Source organism: Antennarius striatus, chromosome 2 (genome assembly GCF_040054535.1).
Source record: "Antennarius striatus isolate MH-2024 chromosome 2, ASM4005453v1, whole genome shotgun sequence".
In the NCBI taxonomy this organism is placed as follows: Eukaryota; Metazoa; Chordata; class Actinopteri; order Lophiiformes; family Antennariidae; genus Antennarius; species Antennarius striatus.
This window is the reverse complement of record NC_090777.1, coordinates 18,762,954-18,782,211: the sequence shown is the minus strand read 5'-3', so window position 1 is coordinate 18,782,211 and position 19,258 is coordinate 18,762,954. Positions and strand designations below refer to the sequence as shown.

The following is a 19,258-nucleotide window of genomic DNA, read 5'->3' as shown; positions in this document are numbered from 1 at the left end:
GGGGTGGGCTCCTGCTCTCTGATGGTTTTCCAGTGAGTATTTGTCAGGTCAGACTGTGCACCGCCCGGCGGTCTCCGCTCCTCTCCCCGGGTTATTTATTACCTCTCTCCCCCGCCGGCAGCGCTGCGGCTCCGGGGCCGCTGCCAACAACGGCGCAAAGGCTGGGGCCGCGCTAGGGAGGCTCCCGTCGGACGAGGGGAGGATACAAATGGACGGCGAATAGCTGTGGAAAATGGAAAGAATTTCAGTAGTTATCCGAAGCCTTTTCAGTCAGATATGCTTGATCGTTTTCAGTCTATGATCCCAGTGAATGAGTTAAATCAAACACTTCTATTTATTTACTCCATCTGTTTTCTCGGAGACCAGGCGTCTTCAGCCACTTATTTTGCTTTTGCAGGTCAAGGGTCTGCTGGAGCCTATCCCAACCAGCTTTGGGCGAAAAGGCAGGGTACACCCCACATAAGACGCCAGCTCATCGCCAGGCATTTGTATACACACATGTAGGATGTTAAATGTGAATATACAGTACTTGCATGTGTAGTACGTGAATTTCCACTGGGTACATTATCGCAAATTGAACACTGTCAACGTGTTTGGCTTGACAGCAGTGAGGGATTCAATATTTGAACGTTGCATCTCACACAAAAAATATCTGCTAGCCATTATGTTTGTTTAAAAAATAAATAGTTCAATATGAAATTCTAAGTTGTTGGTATTTATATTTTGCTTTTGTTCTCCACCATTACATCACCTCTTCAGCCATGTGCTTTCTTCACAAACTGACCCTGATGCTGACATTAACCTTAACCTTGAGTTTTGTAAGACCCTCCCATTTCTGCTACCAAGCCAAGACCGATCCATACTCAACATTAGCCATGTTAATGAGGTACTCACAGTGTACTGCTTTATGACATGCTTAAGAGTGTCAGTGCACTGATTACGTGAAAGTACATCAACCCAGATGATCTGATAGGAGGTCAGTGCAGTTTAAAGACATTCATGGTGAAATCTTATAAATCTTAGCAAAAGAGTGGCCATGAATGTTCAGTGAATTTCAGTATGCTGCTTTTAAGGAGGAGGTTATTGAGAGGCCTGTGAGGCTCCGACACACTATAATTAGCAAACTTAGAGGTAAAATTATGATTTAACACGACGTCAAAATGTCCCTGAAAAGTTTAGCCATAGGTTTTACCTACAAGTATAATATTTAGTACGCGTGAATAAACCAAATTTATTACAACACCCATCAGAATGTTTTGATTTTGTCATGAAGTGTTCAGTTTGGACTGTTTAATGTAAAGGGCTTAGTGATAAGAAGTTATGAAAAGTTTTACTAAACTAGAAAGGCATTTCCTGTATGATTATCTGTGCTAAAATATATGTGTGATTGAAAATTTAATCACATATATATGCATAAGATTATATTTTATAATAATAAAATAAAGAAATGTATTTAAATTTTTCTTCAGTTTAGCTCTGAAATGTAAACTCACACCTATTTTAAATTGTCATATGCTTATGTAAATATCCCTAAACCCTTGCAGTAGAATCAATCTTGTCTTTCAGTCGTGTCACATGAGCACACACAATCACTGTTGTCTTAGCAGTAATTGTGCATTTAGTTATGTACTAATGGCAGGATTTCCCTGTAGGGCTGTGAAGGTGGGTTCTTCTGTGGTGCTGTTCTTTCTTCTCACATACCAAAGAATTTTTTTTTTGCTGTAGTAAAAGGTGCTCGGGTAAGAAAAGGTCAAACGAGGTTTCCTGTCACATCAAACATTTTTATACATGAGGCACAAAGGCTGATGGAAAAATCGCATCAGGTTACACCAAGCTGATTCTAAAGATATGAAAGTTGAAGTGTTGTCACTAAAGTGAGGGGAACCTCTCCATGGTGAGCCACAGAGGATGAGTCACAGGCACAGGGAGTGGGTGTGGGAGTGGGATGGGTGTCCCTTTCATCAGGGCTCTCCCCAAGGTGCAATCTCCAGCACCAACGCACACCACAGCGAGGTTTCCATCTAGACCTTCTGTTGCGTTGGGGGGGGGGCTGGCTCGATAGCACATTCATATGAAAAGCAATGTTCAAGTTCCTAGAAATGGCTTGGTAAAGATCTACCGTATCAATGTCAGCGGCTCCTGATCTGTGTCGGCCCCGACATGTGGGATGCCCTGTTTGGTTCAAAAATCTAAACTTTAGATTTCATCTTTCACTATAAAGGTATTTTCTAGCCTCAATAGATGAATGCGCTCCATTTAACTGTTGTTCTCAGGGCGTGTTCAAAAACTTCTGTTTAGATCTCCTCCTAATCCACAAACCCACCAACGCTACTTCACAGACATCACAGCTGCTAAAAGTAAAAACATCAGTCCCCGCTTGCTCGTCGTCCGTGAGGTTGCCGGCGTGTGTTTGTGTAAGCGTCTGCTGTGTGTTTGCCCGCCTGGCCCCTAGCTGCGGATATTCTACCATTTTCTGGCCGGGCTGCGGCGCCTGGCCTTCTCCTGCACCACTTCCGCCTGTGGTGTGGCGTGCCTCCTTCCTGTGTGTGTCAGAGGCAGTTTGGCCTGATTTACAGGCTCCTGACACACGGCGCTTTGGACCCCACCTCTGCAGCTGGAATGGCTATCCCATGTGGCGGTGGTGCATCCACCTGGGTGGTTTTTCCGCTGATGGGGGTCAGATGTGGTCCTGCTGGCGAGCTCCAGGAACTCTGGGCAATGTGCAGTGCAGACTATGTTGGGCTTCATGATGACACAAACATTTTAACAGCCGTTGTTCGTGGCTATCAACAGATTAAACAGTCCTCATTTGGATTTCTTAGACAACACCCCCCCAAACATGCCTGCTTGATGACATTTTAGTAAATAAATTTATATTAAGGTTTTTTTGAGGAGGAGTTTGGCACCCGCTGAGGAGTTTATGAAGCGACTCGCTTCAGTAGCTGAAGCAGGTGAGTTCAAGTTGAGGGGGGTTGGGGGGGCAACATGGTGTCGGTGTGGGCGGAGTACGAAATGGATGGTCGCCTTTAGACACATGGAGAACATAAAACAGCTTGGATACGGACACACGGCTGATGTCATGGGTAAAGCTGGAGGGCTGTGACGTCAGCGATCCCGACCGGCCCTGTATCGGATTTAACGCTGTTAAAACTTAAAATGGTCGCACAAGATCAAGTTATTATGACTTTGCCTCAGAGGTGGAGCCTTGATTTACTTATCGTGCTTATGAATCTTTAAAATACTCATAAATTATGTAATTCTAGAGGAAATTGTTCCTAAAAAAGTAATAATTTAAAGGTATCGTCTGATATGAGTGTTTTTGTCTTAGAAATCGTAAATTTCACGCACAGCTGTTGCGTTAGTCAGTCACGTGCTCACTTCCTCTGGCTCACCAATGACGCGTCCTCCATTTTGCGCGCCGAAGCGCCGTCCCTCGCAGTCCCCCTCGCGTCCGCGGCTCCCGCCGAGCCTCCGCTGTTTAAATGGGCCAAGTTGAGAAGCGGCGGAGAGAGCAAATCTTGTTTGGTCTGGGTCTGTGAACTTCAGCGTGACTTTAACGACATACGGAGGGGTTAAAAACAACTCTTCTCAAACTTTAAACTTGCATTGATGTTGCCCAAATATTACTTAAGAAAATAAAGCCAAATATGTTGGCTAATGTTCCTGATTAATGCCATATGCCACATGAGGGGACATGACGCTCATATTTATATTTTCTTTATTATCCATGAAAATGTTCCGCCTTCCTTTTACTGAACTGATCGTTGTTGTTCATTGTTGTTGTGCAATCAGAAACGATCACCTTGCTCAGTGAATATTACAAAGTATATATTACTTCTGATTTCCCCAAAGGCAAATAAATAAGAGGCAGGATGTGTAGCAGCGACTAATGATCGCCGTAGGTATTATTATGTCCGGGGCTCAGGGCTACCAGGCATTTTCAGGTATTAACAGAGCGAGCGTGATTAAATGTGGGAGGTAGGAGCTGTGAGACTGTCGGAGTGCGCTGCCGCCGCTGCGAGCTGGAAACTACTGAATGGGAATCTATCCGGCAACTTCAGAAGACCGCTGTCTCACGGCGACACGGGGGCTCTGCGTAAAACCAAGCGGCGCGTCTCCAAGTCTGGGTCAGCCCAACTCACAGACGGAGAGGACGTTCAAGTTGGATCTGGCGAGCAGCTTTTCACTTGTTACCGGCGCTCGGCTCCAACTAACATGCCTGCCATCAAAAAGGAGCGTCTGGATGGAGACGACATGGCATTGACTGCTTTCAACCAGTCCGAATACTTGGCCCCTTTAAATGCCACCGCGATCCCCGTGGTGACCCCGCATCCGCCGCCGTATGACCACATTTTCGCCCATCACCGCGCGTATCTGGGGCTTCACGACTCGGCGTTGCATCACCAGCACCTCCACCATCACACGGACGACTTAATGCTGGAGAGGTTCTCTTCCATCCCCGACTTTCAGCCCTTCTTCGACAACGGGGAGCCGTGTATCGAAGTGGAATGCGGTGAAAACAAGGCTTTGCTTTATATCAATAAATTGTGTCAAGGTAGTAAGGGACCCTCGATAAAATACAGAGGCGAGTGGCTCACCCCTAATGAGTTCCAATTCGTCAGTGGACGAGAGACCGCCAAAGACTGGAAACGGAGTATTAGACACAAAGGTAAGACGCACATTCACGTTGACGCGCTTCTTTGACGGAGAGGGACCCCGAATCAGCGGTAAGACACTTTTTTAGATGCCGCTTATTCTGTGCTCAAACTTAGACTCTCGGTTCGGTGCTGAGTTTTGGAGCGAAAGGGTTACAGCAGTCAGTGCGCAAGGAGACAGGAGAACAGGCGCATATCCTCCACATACCCTCCGAGGCTTTGGAACAGAGTTTGGGCTGCGATCAGTCACCGAACCGGGGCATCTGGAGTAGACTTCACCGGGAGAGAGGTGAAAACTAGGCTCGGATCGTTCAGAATGTGGCAGATATCGATGCGTTTGGTTTAGTCTTGTCGTTGCGGGGATGAATCAGCCCGTTTAGTGCGGCTCCACACCTAACGCACATCGCGTGATTCGGGTTAAAACAGGGTTGTTGGGTTGGGTTTTTTTTTTTTTGAAAGTCAGCATCGTGAATTCTCAACTTTACGTCACATTGGTGTTAAATCCGATAGCTTTTTACAGCCAAGTCCAACATTTCATCTCATTTCAACGCGCTGCTGCTTTAATTGCGCATTTTTATTGTTGTTGTTGTTGTTGTTGTTTTGGCTGGATTGTCGTCATTGACGGCGTCATTCTGGGTTCCGCTCCGGTTTATTACGCGCTGATATTTCTAACTATATTCTATTGAAATAATGACGCTTGGTGCGCGCACCACCTGGCCAAGCACGCACGCACTCGCGCATTTACGCACGCACACCAGGTTAGTCAGGCGGAACTGACACGCATTAAGACGTGTTGTGTCGGTGGTGGTGGTGGTGGTGGGGGGGGGGGTCGCCCCCTCGCCCCCAGGTTAAAAAAATGGGAGCTTTATAGTTTAATATTGTGATGCTTATGGACAGATGACAGTCGGCGTCTGTCTCTCCGGCTCACCACACCGGACCACTGGTAAAATTAACCTTGGCAGAAAGATAGACATGAGTCAGGAGGGAAGAGTTGAATCCATCACAAAAATATAGTTATTGAGTGAATTTCATTTTTATTTACCTTGAAAACTGTATTTTGAAAACTTTTAAGTCCGGTAGATGATATGATGAAGACGACTGCCCTCTTTTTAACTGATGAAACCTGATCACGTGTTGTATCCTGAAGAGTTCACCTGCTGCGGAATGTGTGTACTAGTATTCTCTAAAAGTGTTTCTCTCGTTTTTTGGGTTTTATTCCAGGTAAAAGTCTCAAGACTCTTATGTCCAAAGGAATCTTACAGGTGCATCCTCCCATCTGTGACTGTCCTGGCTGCCGGATTTCATCTCCAGTGGTAAGAAAAGTCATCTTGTGATGTTACTGCTGAGTCAACGTGGCTGACAAAGTATTTGCTGTGGATATTGTATTGCATAAAATATAGATAGGAGTCATTACATGCAGCGAGAGCTTTAGGACTACGGAAGAATGCCAATTTCTATGTTAAAAGACTCCACGATTCCAGCTCTTTGTGATATTGATAGCTCTTGAATGACAGGTCATTGTTATCTAACTCTAATCTGTACTGCTATTATAATCTCTTGTCTTTATTTTTTAGCCCATAGGGATACAACGCATGATTTAAATTAGCTTGTGTGAATGGAGGAAGTGGCATCCTGATATTTTATTGCCATATTAGTGTTACGCCACACAGCTGCACACACACCAAACCCTGGGTGAGTGTGTTCGATGTGGATTTTCGTCTTTTTAACCTTGGTATTGAAACGCCCCAACGGCACACCTGTCAGCATTGATACTCACGTGTCTCAGCGTGAGTATCAGAGCTGCTGATGCAGCCTTAGTGTTCAGGGACTCTGAGCTGTCCGCCGTGGCGGTTTGACGTTAGGTGTGGCCGCCCCGCCTCTCCTGTCCCATTGAATCAGCCTCCTCACCTGGCTGTTGAACTTTTGTTTGCCTTGCGCTTCCCTCGTTTGCTCGGCCGGAGACATGATGCCAAACCTCGAGGCCTTGCAGGTGTGTCACGATTACACTGAAACTGTGTGTGTGCGTGTGTGTGTGTGTGTGTGCTGTGGAATCACACTCGTCAAAATCTGTTCTCACAGGTGTGCCGGGTTGTGAGAGTGTGTGTGTCTGCGTGTGTGTGTGTCTGTTTGTGTGTTTTTATCACCACAGAGCGCATCTGTCGTCGCTCCCAAGCACTAATCTTGAGGGAAGGGTGTAAGAGGCTTAGTGAACTACTGAGCGTGGTTACTGCTGATTATTGTGTACGAGGCACGCAAGGCAAAGGTGGTTTAGATAAGCCGGAGGTGTTTGAGTGATACAGGTGAACTGGTGACATTTTTCACAGCCAGGAATGAAGACCTGTACCCCAACATGTCGGGTTGAGTCAGAGAGAGGCGGTGGGCAGAGGACAGACAGTAGAAAAGCTCACATTTTATTTCTTACTTACGGGTGGATTTGGGAATCTGAATGTTTGGTTATGTTTAGGATTATTACTGATATTGGAGTGATTGGCTTTTGGCTTGCTACGGCTTGCAGAGTTGGACTTGAGTTGCAGCTGTGACGGAGTCGAACTTTGTTATTGACGTAAGCAGGGATACGAGAGCTTAGAGGTTGTTGTTGTGGGCCGCTGTCCCTACGTGTCTTCCTTTCCTTTCTGGTGGTGAAGCCTGAAGTCTAACCCACAAAGTGAACACCGCCATGATGCTTTCGTTGCGCACACGTGCGCTCCAGCCAAGAATGTTGGCAGTTTCATGCGAGGCGGTGAGTGTTCGGCGAAGGAGGCGAGGCATCAGGGCTTGCATGGCCTCTCTGGCGTCTCCGTCTATCCCCTCCGACTCCCCTCGGGGCTCGGCAGCCAGCACTTCCTCGCTCGCTCACACCGACTGCAGGCCTGCCTACTCACACAAATTATCTCATGCAGTCATTTATTTTGAAAGTTTGATGGCTGAACTTTGAGTGATCTTGTTTTGCTATCGGCAAGAAGCGAGTGATCATAAAAAAAAATTAAAAAATTAAAAAAACGTGCAGCAGCTGGTGGAAAGCCTTTTCACCTGCCCGCTCAGAACTCTGGGAAGTTAATTTGTAGTGTGGGCCTGGGAACGAGCCCTTCATAGGGGCACATCGTGAACCCAACAGTTTTTTTTGCCGTTTTGAATTTGAATGTGTTAATGACATTGTTTATCCCAGCCCTGACGTGATCTACTGATAGATGTGCCGTTGATAACCAGCTGCCGACGGGTGTCGGCTTTCTATTTAACCTGTTATTATGTGATAATCAGCTTCTTTTTTCTCTTGGCAGTTTTAATTTCTGTTTAAGTCGCCCCTTGAAGTTGACAGAAGCCGTTTTTTTTTTTCTTAACGTGTGCTGAGGTCTGCATTTCATTCTTTAGCGTGTGTGGGAATATAATACTCAAGATCCCGGATCCGCGTTTCCTCTCAGCTCCCTTTGCTTGTGTTTTAGTCTGTACATGTCTTTGTGTTACTTTGCATTTATGTGTGCGTATCTGTGATTATTTGTGCGCCTGTGATGGCGGGCTGACTCGCCTGCTCGCCGTGTGTGCGTGTACATCTCCTCCCAGGAGAGCCGGGCTTCCTCTCCTCTGTTATTTCAGCGGAACTGGCGGAGGCCGGGAGGAAATTACACTCCCCTCCTCCGGCTCATAAAGACCTCCTCCAATCAAGGGCTCCTTTTGCAAAGTGGAATTTAACACACACAAACACACATACACGTAGACACATACACACACATACACACTCAAACATGCACCTATACAACTTATAACACTTGGAACTCGTTTCCAGTTTGGAAAAGACAAAGATTTAAAGCTCTGCACCGACAGGAATATTACAAGTTGATTCAGATCAGGAGACTCAAATACTCTGTTCCTCATTTGTCGCCATGGGTGAGGTGTATATGAATGTTAGTGTGTGTGTTTGTATGTATATGTGTGTGTATGTATATGTGTGTGTGTGTGCGCGTGTGCCTCACTCCACAAACTAAATTAGTTTCTCAAAATCCTGTTAAGAGAGCTTGAATATGTACGGCAGCAGTTTGAAGTTGAACATTGATGAATGATTTGATGTTGGTGCTTTGTGTTACTTCTACCACTGCGATGCTGATGGCGCCTTCTTCTTTCTTCGTCTCGTATGCAGACATCGGTACAAGTTTAAAGGTGCTTTACACGCAGAGATACGGTCATAAACACCCTTATAAGAACTCTCTGGTGCCTTTTGTTAGTTTTCAGTTCAGGAACCATTTAGATCACAGTTTGATTTAGCAAACTGAAATTGAGTTTTCTCTTTAACATGATGCTGGTTAGTACCGAGTGTAAGGTTACCTGTACGTACTGTTCGTAAAGCTCTGATGTGCTTACTAACTGGGAATGTTTGAGTTTGGGTGTGGACCCGTTGGTAAGCCGCTAAAATGCGATGAATTTGTCCGTCAGTTAGATGCGGTGTGTCACGACATCGCCAGCAGCAGTCCTTCTAAAGGCTCGCGAGCTGGCGACACGTCTGGGGTGTACCACGCCTCTGGATGGCTATATTTTATTCTGGTGTGGAAAGAATAGAGTATAAAAGTTCTGAATTTGCATGCTTTCACTCAATATTTGAAAAATGTCAACGTAAAAAGTAGTGTTTTTTTGTTTTTATGCCTTTTGTTGCCTTATGCTTTACAGCAATACTATCATGAAAAGTCTGTTTGAGGAATAAACTTTAATTTTACAGCACAAGTTGGGCTCATGTGGGTCTACAGAGGGTTTCCGTCCACATCCTGATGCTCCTCACTCCAGCACCTTTGTTTCACACTAGACGTAGAACCGGGTGTGAAGTTGTGCACGACTTCTCAACCTCAGTTGATGTGAATGTTCACACATTTGAGTGTATTTAATTATTTGTTCCAGGGCATTTAATTGACTATTCAGTGTTCATCTTGGCATCAGATTCACACTTCGGTAGCGTCGGTTGAACAGTGAGCTCACCTGGACTTCCCCTTTGTTTGTCTATGGAGGGAAAAGCTCGTTACCTGTCTGAGAAGCTCCCCTGCAGCGGTCGAGGTGAGCCAATCCAAACACTGGGAGGACGAGGGAGACGCAGCGAGGGGGGTGGGGGTGGGGGGTGGGGGGGCTGGGGGTGGGGGGAGGGGGTGGGGCACGCCGGCACGCTTGACTGCACCGCCACTGACCTCCCGGCGTCACCCCAGCAGCCCGCCCCCTCCTTCCCCACCCCCCACCTCTCTTGCACTCTGTACACCACTCCCTGTTCCCCCCGCTGCTCCTCTTGCCCCCACCCCCCCCGCCTTATGCCGCACCATTGGGCTGCAACTGCCCGCTTGGCTCAATGCGTGGGGGGCTGTGTGTGTGTGTGTGTGTGTGTGTGTGTGTGTGTGTGTGTGTGTGTGTGTGTGTGTGTGAGAGTGGGGGTAGGGGATTGGTCGCATGCCTGTCCGCCCTGTAGCGCCTTCGCACTTTTTTTCCCCTTTCTTTCAGGTTTTCAAAAAATCTACACGTTCACCACACACATGCAATAACAGTGACACACACACACACACACACACATACACACACACACACACACACACACACACACACACACACACAAACACTGATTATCGTGCAGAGTTCTTCTCGATCTGTTTGGCGCCTCGTCTTCTGTCATGTGTTGTTTGCCCCTAACTATTAAGTATAAGTATAAGACCCCGGTGCCATGGCAACAATGATGTACAAACAATAATATGTTTTCCTTTGTCTTTCAAGAAATGACAGCATTGTTGAAAAGGATGCTTGTGCACAGGTATCTGCAAATATGAGGTCCTTTTTTTAATGTCAGGCTATAGTTGGTGTTTTCAAAGTCATTACGGCATCATAAAACCATGCACCTGATGAAATGTTATCGCATGCAGCCAGTAAACAGTAAGTCACACTCACATTTTCAATACAACAGAGAACATAAGAGCCATGTACAAAGTAGGGCTGTGGCATCTTAGTTTAAGAAAAAATATGAATCACCAAAATAAATTTCACTCCTTCATTCATTCATGTAAGTTTAAGTGGTTTCAGAAGTATTGTTATTTAGGTTAGGATTCAGTGTTTTCAGTCAACAAAAACAAGAAAACGAAATGACATCAACAGGTGATGGTGTCAAAAAAAAAAGAAAAAAAGAAAAGCACTTCCTCAAAAAATATAACTTCTCCAAAATGCTTTTATGATTTTGAACAGAACTGAAAATCTAAGTAATGTTTTACCCTTTTACCCTAATTATGTGTATTCTGTTATCACAAATGACCTTATTACTATAGATATGTTATTGGGCGATTGTGCCATATTAAATATAATTATGTATAAATGCTTGTAATTCTTACACAGTAATTGATATGATTACATGACATGCAGTTCCTTATTGTGCAGTGAATCCATAACAAAAGACGAGACTGTCAAAATTGAAACCTTAGACTGTCTCCATAATGGGTGCGGTCACCACAACACGTTTGTACGTATCATCGCTTGTCGATGTCAGTAAAACAGATGTGTTGAATATTTTCACTACAAGTACAGTTACAACTACAAAGTACTTTTTGTTCTGATTTATCGAACTGAAAAAACACCATGCAAGTGTCAGAACGCTCAGGAGAACTGTTTTTATTTGTACCCAGGTGAACAATCAGTCATAATCTGTGCCCATGGTCACTCCTCATAATAGACTGAATGGATTCAGATGTTTCTATTGGGCCTATAAAGGGGTGGAGCAACGGCAACACCCACAATGCACCAGTACAGGAAATGAAGCATCTCATTGGCTTTATTACGTACATGTTTGTGTTTACTCCCTCACATCTGTCAATAAGCATTATAGTCTTATGTCAGAAGAGTTCAACATGTGTCAAGTTACAGACCTGTGGTTTATTCACGTGTTCATTAGTAAATAGATTTTCACCAGATTAGCTGAAGACAAAGCTTGATGCTTACCTGTACCATATAATGTGACGTATGAACTCAGTATTTTCCTCAGTTTGATTATGAATATGAATACACACAGACACACACACACACACACACACACACACACACACACACACATGCAGACATTATCCCAGTATATCACACACATCATTTAAAATCTTTTTTGTCACCATGGAAATGTGGTTATGGTGACCCACTTACATACTCTAATCAAACCAGTGCTCTAAATGGATTACAGTGCGCCTTCGTTCTTTGCGGTTAATGCGTTCCAGGAACCACACGCGATTAATGAATTTCGCGATAGAGCGACGAACTATTTATCTTATTATTTACGGTAATTTAGACACTTATGAACCCTCCCCATACTGATATTAAACTACCTTCTATCTGTATTACCTTTTCCCACACTCTCATCGACTGTTCATAGCACTTTCGTGTCTCATGTAAATCCGAGACTCACGGAACCGAGCGCACTTCCGCATGCCGTCAGCCAATAGAATCACAGTGACTGCCTGCCAAAGATCCGCCATGAGGTGAAGTCGGGAGCACTTTATTACAGTTTAATGTAATGAGCTCTAATTTCTAGAGTGAACGTGAATAGAACCACCTGATGAGTTAGACCTGGACGTAACAGAAGATGAGAGATAAAGCTAGACAGGAACTGTTTGCTCTGCTTCTTGAGAGCTCTGTGAGAGCTCAGTAATGACCGTTTCACCCCCCACCCCACAGCCCCGCCCCCCGCCCCCCTCTCCCCCGCCGCCTCGCGCGAGCAGCTTTTTTCCTCCGTCGTCTCCTGACTCCCCCTCCCCCTCCTCCGGAGCGCTCGCGCCAAGCTGGCCCGCCACCCCGCCTCCACACACACACACACACACACACACACACACACACACACACACACACACACACACACACACACACACACACACACACACACATGCTGCGAGGTAACGGCAGACAGGCGCGTGACTCATTAGGCATTTGTCCCCCAGGGAGACTGCTGGGGGGGCGCGTGCGAGGGAGGGAGAGCGCCGCAGCTGCAGGAAAGTCATGGGCGGCTACTGCTGTGTGTGTGTGTGTGTGTGTGTGTGTGTGTGTGTGGGGGGGGGGGTGCTGGCTAATGCTGCTCGGAGCCAGCGGCGGGGCGCTGCACCTTTCAGGAAATCGGGCCAGGAGAGGGAAAAACACGGTTATTAGTAATCCTCCTTCAACCGAGAGCTCATTCACAAGTCAGGAAACATTCCGCTGTTTACGAGCTGTTGTTGCTAGCCGACGGTTAGCTGTGATGTTAGCCTGCGTTGTTGATCAGCACGTTCTAATGTTTGTTCCAAACGTCAATGTGATGCTATGAATACAGCATGCTTAACAAATAAATCCCGGTATGTACAGCGCGCCCTCGTTCTTTGTGAGTTTGAGGAACCCACATGCGACTGAGGACTGGCAAGAACTTTTTTGTGTGTCTCACGGGAACGAGCGCACTTCCCTATGCCGTCAGCCAATAGAATGCGCGTATGGTATCACGTGACTGCCTACTAAAAATCCGCCAAGAGGTGGAGATGCAAAAGTTGAGGCGGGAATGCCCAAGGGTGCACTGTATACGGCCGCTAGTATTAGCATGCTGCTAAGATAAGCACCTTGTTCATGTTTCGCTTTATAAATTACAGCCTTACTAATTGTCAATACCTCTAATTTATTGGAAGTAAAGCGAAAATGTGGAAAACTATTAAGAAGAGTAGAAGTAAAATATTGTAATATAACACAAGGACGTAATGAAATGTTTTAATAAGGGTGAATTTTCACATTGTCCCAACACAAGTGGACAGTTTATCGCAGGGGTCACTTGAACAACATCTGATTTCAGTCACTCAGGACCTTCCACTGCGCCACCCTGCTTCCCACTGAATGCATATACACATCCTCAAAATTCAAGTAGACAATTCGATAAGGCAGGAGATCCATAAGCGGTGTAACTTTACTCATGACATTCTGTGTATCCTCAGCCACTTTGACCTTTTCCTTTGTAGCCGTGCGTTTATTTTTATTTGTTAACGACTGACAATAATTTTCAGTTGATCTCAAGCCCATTAATAATCAATGTAGAGATGGATTCATGTATATTATTTTGTTTAAGAAAGCAATCTGTGTCTCTATGCATGTATATCTTTGCGTTTTTGTGTGTAAATGTGAAGCCCATATATGTCTCAGCTGGATGAGTGTCAGACAGAAAGTGTGGGAGGAGATATTCATAGAGGTGCTTTTTGTGGGACTTTTATGACAGACTGTTTTTCCATGGCTGAAAGGAGGTTGACCACACGCAGTAAAGTTGCCTCGACTCCGCTTCACATGCACGCACGAAGACACGCGTGTGTTCAGGCGCCCTTCCTTTGAGCGTTACTACGTGGGCCAGGGGTGTGTTTGGCTTGGTGTTTTGTTTCGGAGAGCCCTCCCCCGTGCTACGGAAGTGTTGCCGGAAGCAGTGGGAGCTCACCCCCAGTTCTGCGTCAGTGCCACTAAATAAAGGATCGGGGCTTTCCGGGAGGAGAGGTGGGGGCGGGGAGAGGGGGGGGACGGGGTGGGCTGTCAGGCTGGGTATGTCACGGCCATGTTTGTCGTCGTCTACACACACACACACATTCAAAGAGGCATAGTTACGACGGGTCTTATTCAAACCCGAGTATGGCCGCCGTGTCTCCAACTGAAATCCCCATGTTTGGAGGGGAATTTAAAGGAACAGGTGTGTGAGAGTGTGCATGTGTGTGATTGTGTTTTCCCTCGTGAAGTGAAGACAGCAGTAAAGGGACTTGGAGGGCAAGAATCTGAGTTCAACAGATGTGTGTCTGACAGATAGAGCTGTGTGCTGTGTCCATGGAAAAGGGTTATTTTGACTGATGTTCCGCTGCTGTTTCTGCCCTGTTGGAGCCTCAGCACTAATTTCCTACAGCCGAGGCCTCATGTGAACACAGTAGAAGCATCAGACGGTGATCCACTGCCCTCAAATGCAGCAGCAGAACTTGTAGAAAGCTCTGACAGGAGAAGAGAAAGGAGGAAAAAATACTTTCTGGCAAAGCACAATAAAAAAAAAAAAAAAGAGGGGAGAGAAATGTGCAAAAGTCTGTGGCCCTCTCTTCCTGAGGGAAGTTTTCATCTCTCTCTGCCCCCCCACAAGTCTTTTTAATGTCTGCCATTTGAGAGACTCCGGAGGGGCTGCACCTGTTTGCCTCTTGGCTAGGAACCCCCAAATCCCTCCTCCTGCCCCCGCCTGCCACTCATGCTACACCGCCTCCTGGGATGGAGGGAGCGAAGGAAGGAGGGAGTGCTGGAGAGAGGGGTTGCGTGTGGTGGAAGGGATAGCTGCAGGGCTTGAAGGCGTCCAAGAGCGAGAGCAGGGATGTAGGCGCCGAGAGCGCAATGGGGGAATATAGTTTCAAATCCGAGTCCACTTCACACCGGACAGACCCAACTTCTGTGGAGTTTCTCTCTCTAATGTTTGGACTCCCCACATTCTCTTTCATTTCTGTTTTTTCCTTCATCTTTTCTTTAGTCTCTTCTGTGCAAACCTACATCCGCTTTCCCCGTCTCCCTGTTAACTTTTCTCCTCCGCCTACCCCTGCTCTTCTCCAATTTCCTCCCTTGGCTCAGTGCTTTCTACCGTCTCAGTCTCTCTACCCTCACATCTCTCCCCCTCTTCTCCTCTCTCTACTCGTCTATCTCCCCCTCCTCGCCTCGCTCTCTGATAGGACCATGTTAATCTGCAGTGACCTCTTCAGGTCACATTAAAGGTCGCCCAGCTTCACTTCCGAACGCCCCCGGGGACACAATCTCCTCTTTATCCCTTCATTCCTCGTCATACTCCAGGCAGCTTTGGAGAAAAAAAAACAACCCACCCTTAATTCACCAACTTTTCTTCTCATTAGTTCAGTAACGGATTGATAGGAGAAAGAAATGGTTAACAATACTATAAATGTATGTTTTCAGTATCATAGATCATTTATAATGTATGTATACAACAATACACTCTAAAATATCTTAAATGAAAGGAGATATTGCAAGTAGAAGTTATTTAAACAATAATACTTTTCAACCAAGCTGCTTTGGTTAAGTTGGTCTATTCATTATAGCTTGACATGTGCTCCTAGTTTATTTGCTTCTGGAATTTCATGAAGTTATTAACATATTTGTAGATATTATAACTGACATTTTAAGAGCACATATTTTCTTCAAGTTGGAAGTTCTCTCCTGTCAATACTACAAAATAAAATGAAGATCTTTCTGCATTGGAGTTGTTCATTTGTCGGTCGTGTACAGAGAAGCAATTTAGCACTGTGACAACCCATGTATGAATCCTGTTGTTAATTCATCTTCTTCCTGTGCTTCTTGTGCAGAACCGCGGGCGCTTGGCTGAGAAACGCACTATTCCCCTTCCGCCCAACCGGGTGCCCAAAAAGGAGTTGGCATCCATCTTCAGCAGTGACGACAGTGAAGGCAGTGAACGAGCCAGTGGGGATCATGCCCACATCAAACAGGAGGAAGACTTGCATTACAGTATCATGAGAAAGAGGTGAGGCGTCAGTTCTTGTGGAGGTACAGTGTCAGCGCGGTATAAGCATGTTTGAGGTTTTCTTTATTCTCTTTGACCACTTATGTTTTATTTTAGTGTGCCTGAAAGTGTGTATGTTGTGCAGTGAAATCACAAGAGGGAAACTTTCATGTTATCCTAGTGTTAAAATACGTACAATATTTTCACTAAACAGCACCTCAGACTTTCCAGATTATTATGTTAAAACACATTTTGCAACAATCAGACAAAGAACCGTGTTTCGACATTATACCCGTGGCTTTTGCTTCAGGATGTCTAAAGGGAAGATGTGCTGAGCTTTGAACTTGATAATTGTTTTGCTGGTTTACATTGAGTTGCTCGTGCCAGGTCTCGGTGTATCTGTCTTGACTTGATATTGAAAGTCGCCTGAGTCATCGCCGTCTGTTTCATTTTTTTTGTACCACGTTCTGGGGCCATTTGAATACAGATCATGTCATGCAAAACATTTAAATTCGCAGCACCTACATCTTCATGTCACATTGTCATTATACATTACTCGTTACTTGCGGTTAATGCGTTCCAGGACCACCCGCAAAAAACGAAATTCCGCAATGTAGCAACCAAGTATTTATTTTATTATTTACGATAATTTAAACATTTATGAACCCTCCCCATACTGACATTAAACAGCCTTATATCTGTATCATCTTGTCGTACACTCTTATAGACTTGTAACACCCCCGGTGCTTCTTATGGTGGGCAAGGATGATGCACACAATATTCCTTGAACGGTCTTTATTTGGCGTCCGGCCTTAACAAGGAACAAACAAGAACTGACAACGATGTCCCGTTCTCGCTCTCACACCCCCTTCTCAGTCTTGTGAACACATGCAGAACACACACACGTAGCCCAACTCATGGAAAGACACACACAACAGAACAGCACGAGTTATCACAGACTGTTTAAAGCCCTTTGCTATTAAAGGAAAGTTGCAGGAGGAACTGTGAGTCTCGGAACGCAGCACACACACAGATGCTCTCATCCAATAGCAGGTGATACGGTAAGTATCACGTGACTACCTACTAAAAATCCGCAATGTAGTGAAGCTGCATAACTTTAAGTACGAATTAGCGAGGGATTACTGTCATTATTAAATTAGTTATGTGATTTATAAATCAGATCATGGACAGATCGCATGCAGAAGCCGTTCATTGATTAACTACAGAAGGTCCCCAGCTGATTATGAGCATCTCTGGCATCCTTGTTATATTAGGGTATGTTTTGTACGTCTTGAGACTTTTGTGTGACACGGCGACAGCGCTGTAACTGTGAATCTTTAAATGGTTCCACTAACCTTATTTAGGAGGGCTTCCCCTCCCCCCACACTTGTGCCACTGGCGTGTTAAGATGATAATGAATTTAAAGAACACTTATGACTAATATGTCAGGCTTTTACCCTTTGAAAGGCGACGGACTAGCTGGAGCCGCAGCTCCGCTCTGTCCTGGGCATCCGTCTCGGCTTTATCCCCAAGCGCGGGTCTGGACGAACGGGATAATGGGATGTCCAATCACGGAAATGTGATTTCCATTGACCGCAGCTTCGTAAGTGAGTCGTAGAAGGGTCTTAACAAATTGGATTTGGCCAATGGATGTGAAAAATACAGGGCCTGTGTGTGCATGTGTGATATATCTGTGCTGTCTCATCCACACATCATCAAGGCTGGTGGCAGCACCGCGTCACGCACACGTCTTCCTCTTCATCCCTCCAACGGAAACCGCTCTTGATTCTCCATGGAATCCAAACATCGTGTGTCAGTTATTTACCCAAGTATTTTTAACCCAAAATATCACTCCAAGCGGCACATCAGCGTCACGTTGCATTACTTAAAGAGATAGTTCAGACTTTTAGGCTTCAACCTAGTTTTTTAGTGCGTAGTGAGACACACGCAGGCCCAATTCTTAATATTTCTTCAAAAGTGCAAGGGGTTGTGGTGAAAGTCGTTTATCTAGGAAACGGGATGCCACCTGCCACATCAGAAGTATATCACTTCCATGATGGTTAAGATAATTATCACAACGTTTACGCACTGAAGAACAATGTGGGTTAAAACTAACATTTATCAGACTGTCCTATGAATTTTTATATTTTTTTATGGTTATTTACAAAGTTATATAACATTTATACTTCTTTTGTTGGACTGGTAGCCATCTTTCCTTTACACTACAATTGATGACAAAGTTTACTTTTATTTTCCACCTCCATTGAACCGCTAACCCCTCCATCCTCTAAAGAAACCGGACACACTACCCTACACAGTGAAAACAGAGGGGTAGGGCCATGTGCAAGGGCTCAGGAGGGAGAATTGGGATTGGGCCATAATTCCAGCTTGAATATTAATAAAGATTGGTTTGTCTAGGTGCTTGTTATGCATTAAGATAATTTATTTGTCAGTGTAAACAAGTGGTGCTTTGATAGCTCATAATTCTCATTTGGACATCAAGTTAATTTGAAACTGCTGCACTTTCTTGTACGACATGACTTTTAAGAGCTGTCAGCTTCACAGACGGTTAGTTCACTTAGCATAGATCTGCGCTGCTTCTGTTGAATAAGCACAGACCATCAACTGACTGAAAAGCAGCAAGGCCACCAAGGCAACGCTGTAATCATTATCACAATGATGCGTTCCAGGAAGTCTACAGTCTGGTTTAGTCCCTGTGAACAGCACATGAACTGAAAGGTGGAAGCAAAACTTGGTTGTGTTTTCACCACAGTGTTGTCTCGCCATTAGTGCTGCGGATAGTTTATATTACGGACTCGCATTCGTTAACACTGATTTATGGATTTAATTTTAGGGACTAAATATTTGATGCTGGTGTCTCAGGACTTTGTCTCACTCGAGGGCAAAACAAAGCCTACCTTAGTGTTTGTTTCAGTTGGTTGGAGATAACAAGGATTTGATTGAAAAGTGCTGACTGAGAGTTTGGGTAATTACCCAGCAGCCATTGTGGACTTTATAAGTTACATCCGCTGACGTGTGCCATTCAGCATGCTCCCTGTAGGAGGCGAGAAAAAAATATTCTTCATATCATTACTGACAGTCACCATAAGAAACAGACTCTTGCTCATATAAA

General features: G+C 45.2%; 1 protein-coding gene across 6 annotated transcripts in view; it reads left to right on the top strand.

The window, feature by feature from the left end:
• Positions 1–3,969: 3,969 nt before the first annotated feature.
• samd11 (sterile alpha motif domain containing 11) overlaps positions 3,970–19,258 on the top strand; it is a 50,372-nt gene continuing 35,083 nt past the window's right edge. For 2 of the 6 annotated variants that reach the window (XM_068331562.1, XM_068331570.1), the window contains exons 1-3: positions 4,083–4,669; positions 5,877–5,968; positions 15,971–16,146. In XM_068331562.1, coding sequence (XP_068187663.1) covers positions 4,216–4,669; positions 5,877–5,968; positions 15,971–16,146 — 722 coding nt within the window. In that variant the 5' untranslated portion in view covers positions 4,083–4,215. The other 4 variants (XM_068331552.1, XM_068331594.1, XM_068331586.1 and 1 more) reach the window with 4 other exon arrangements.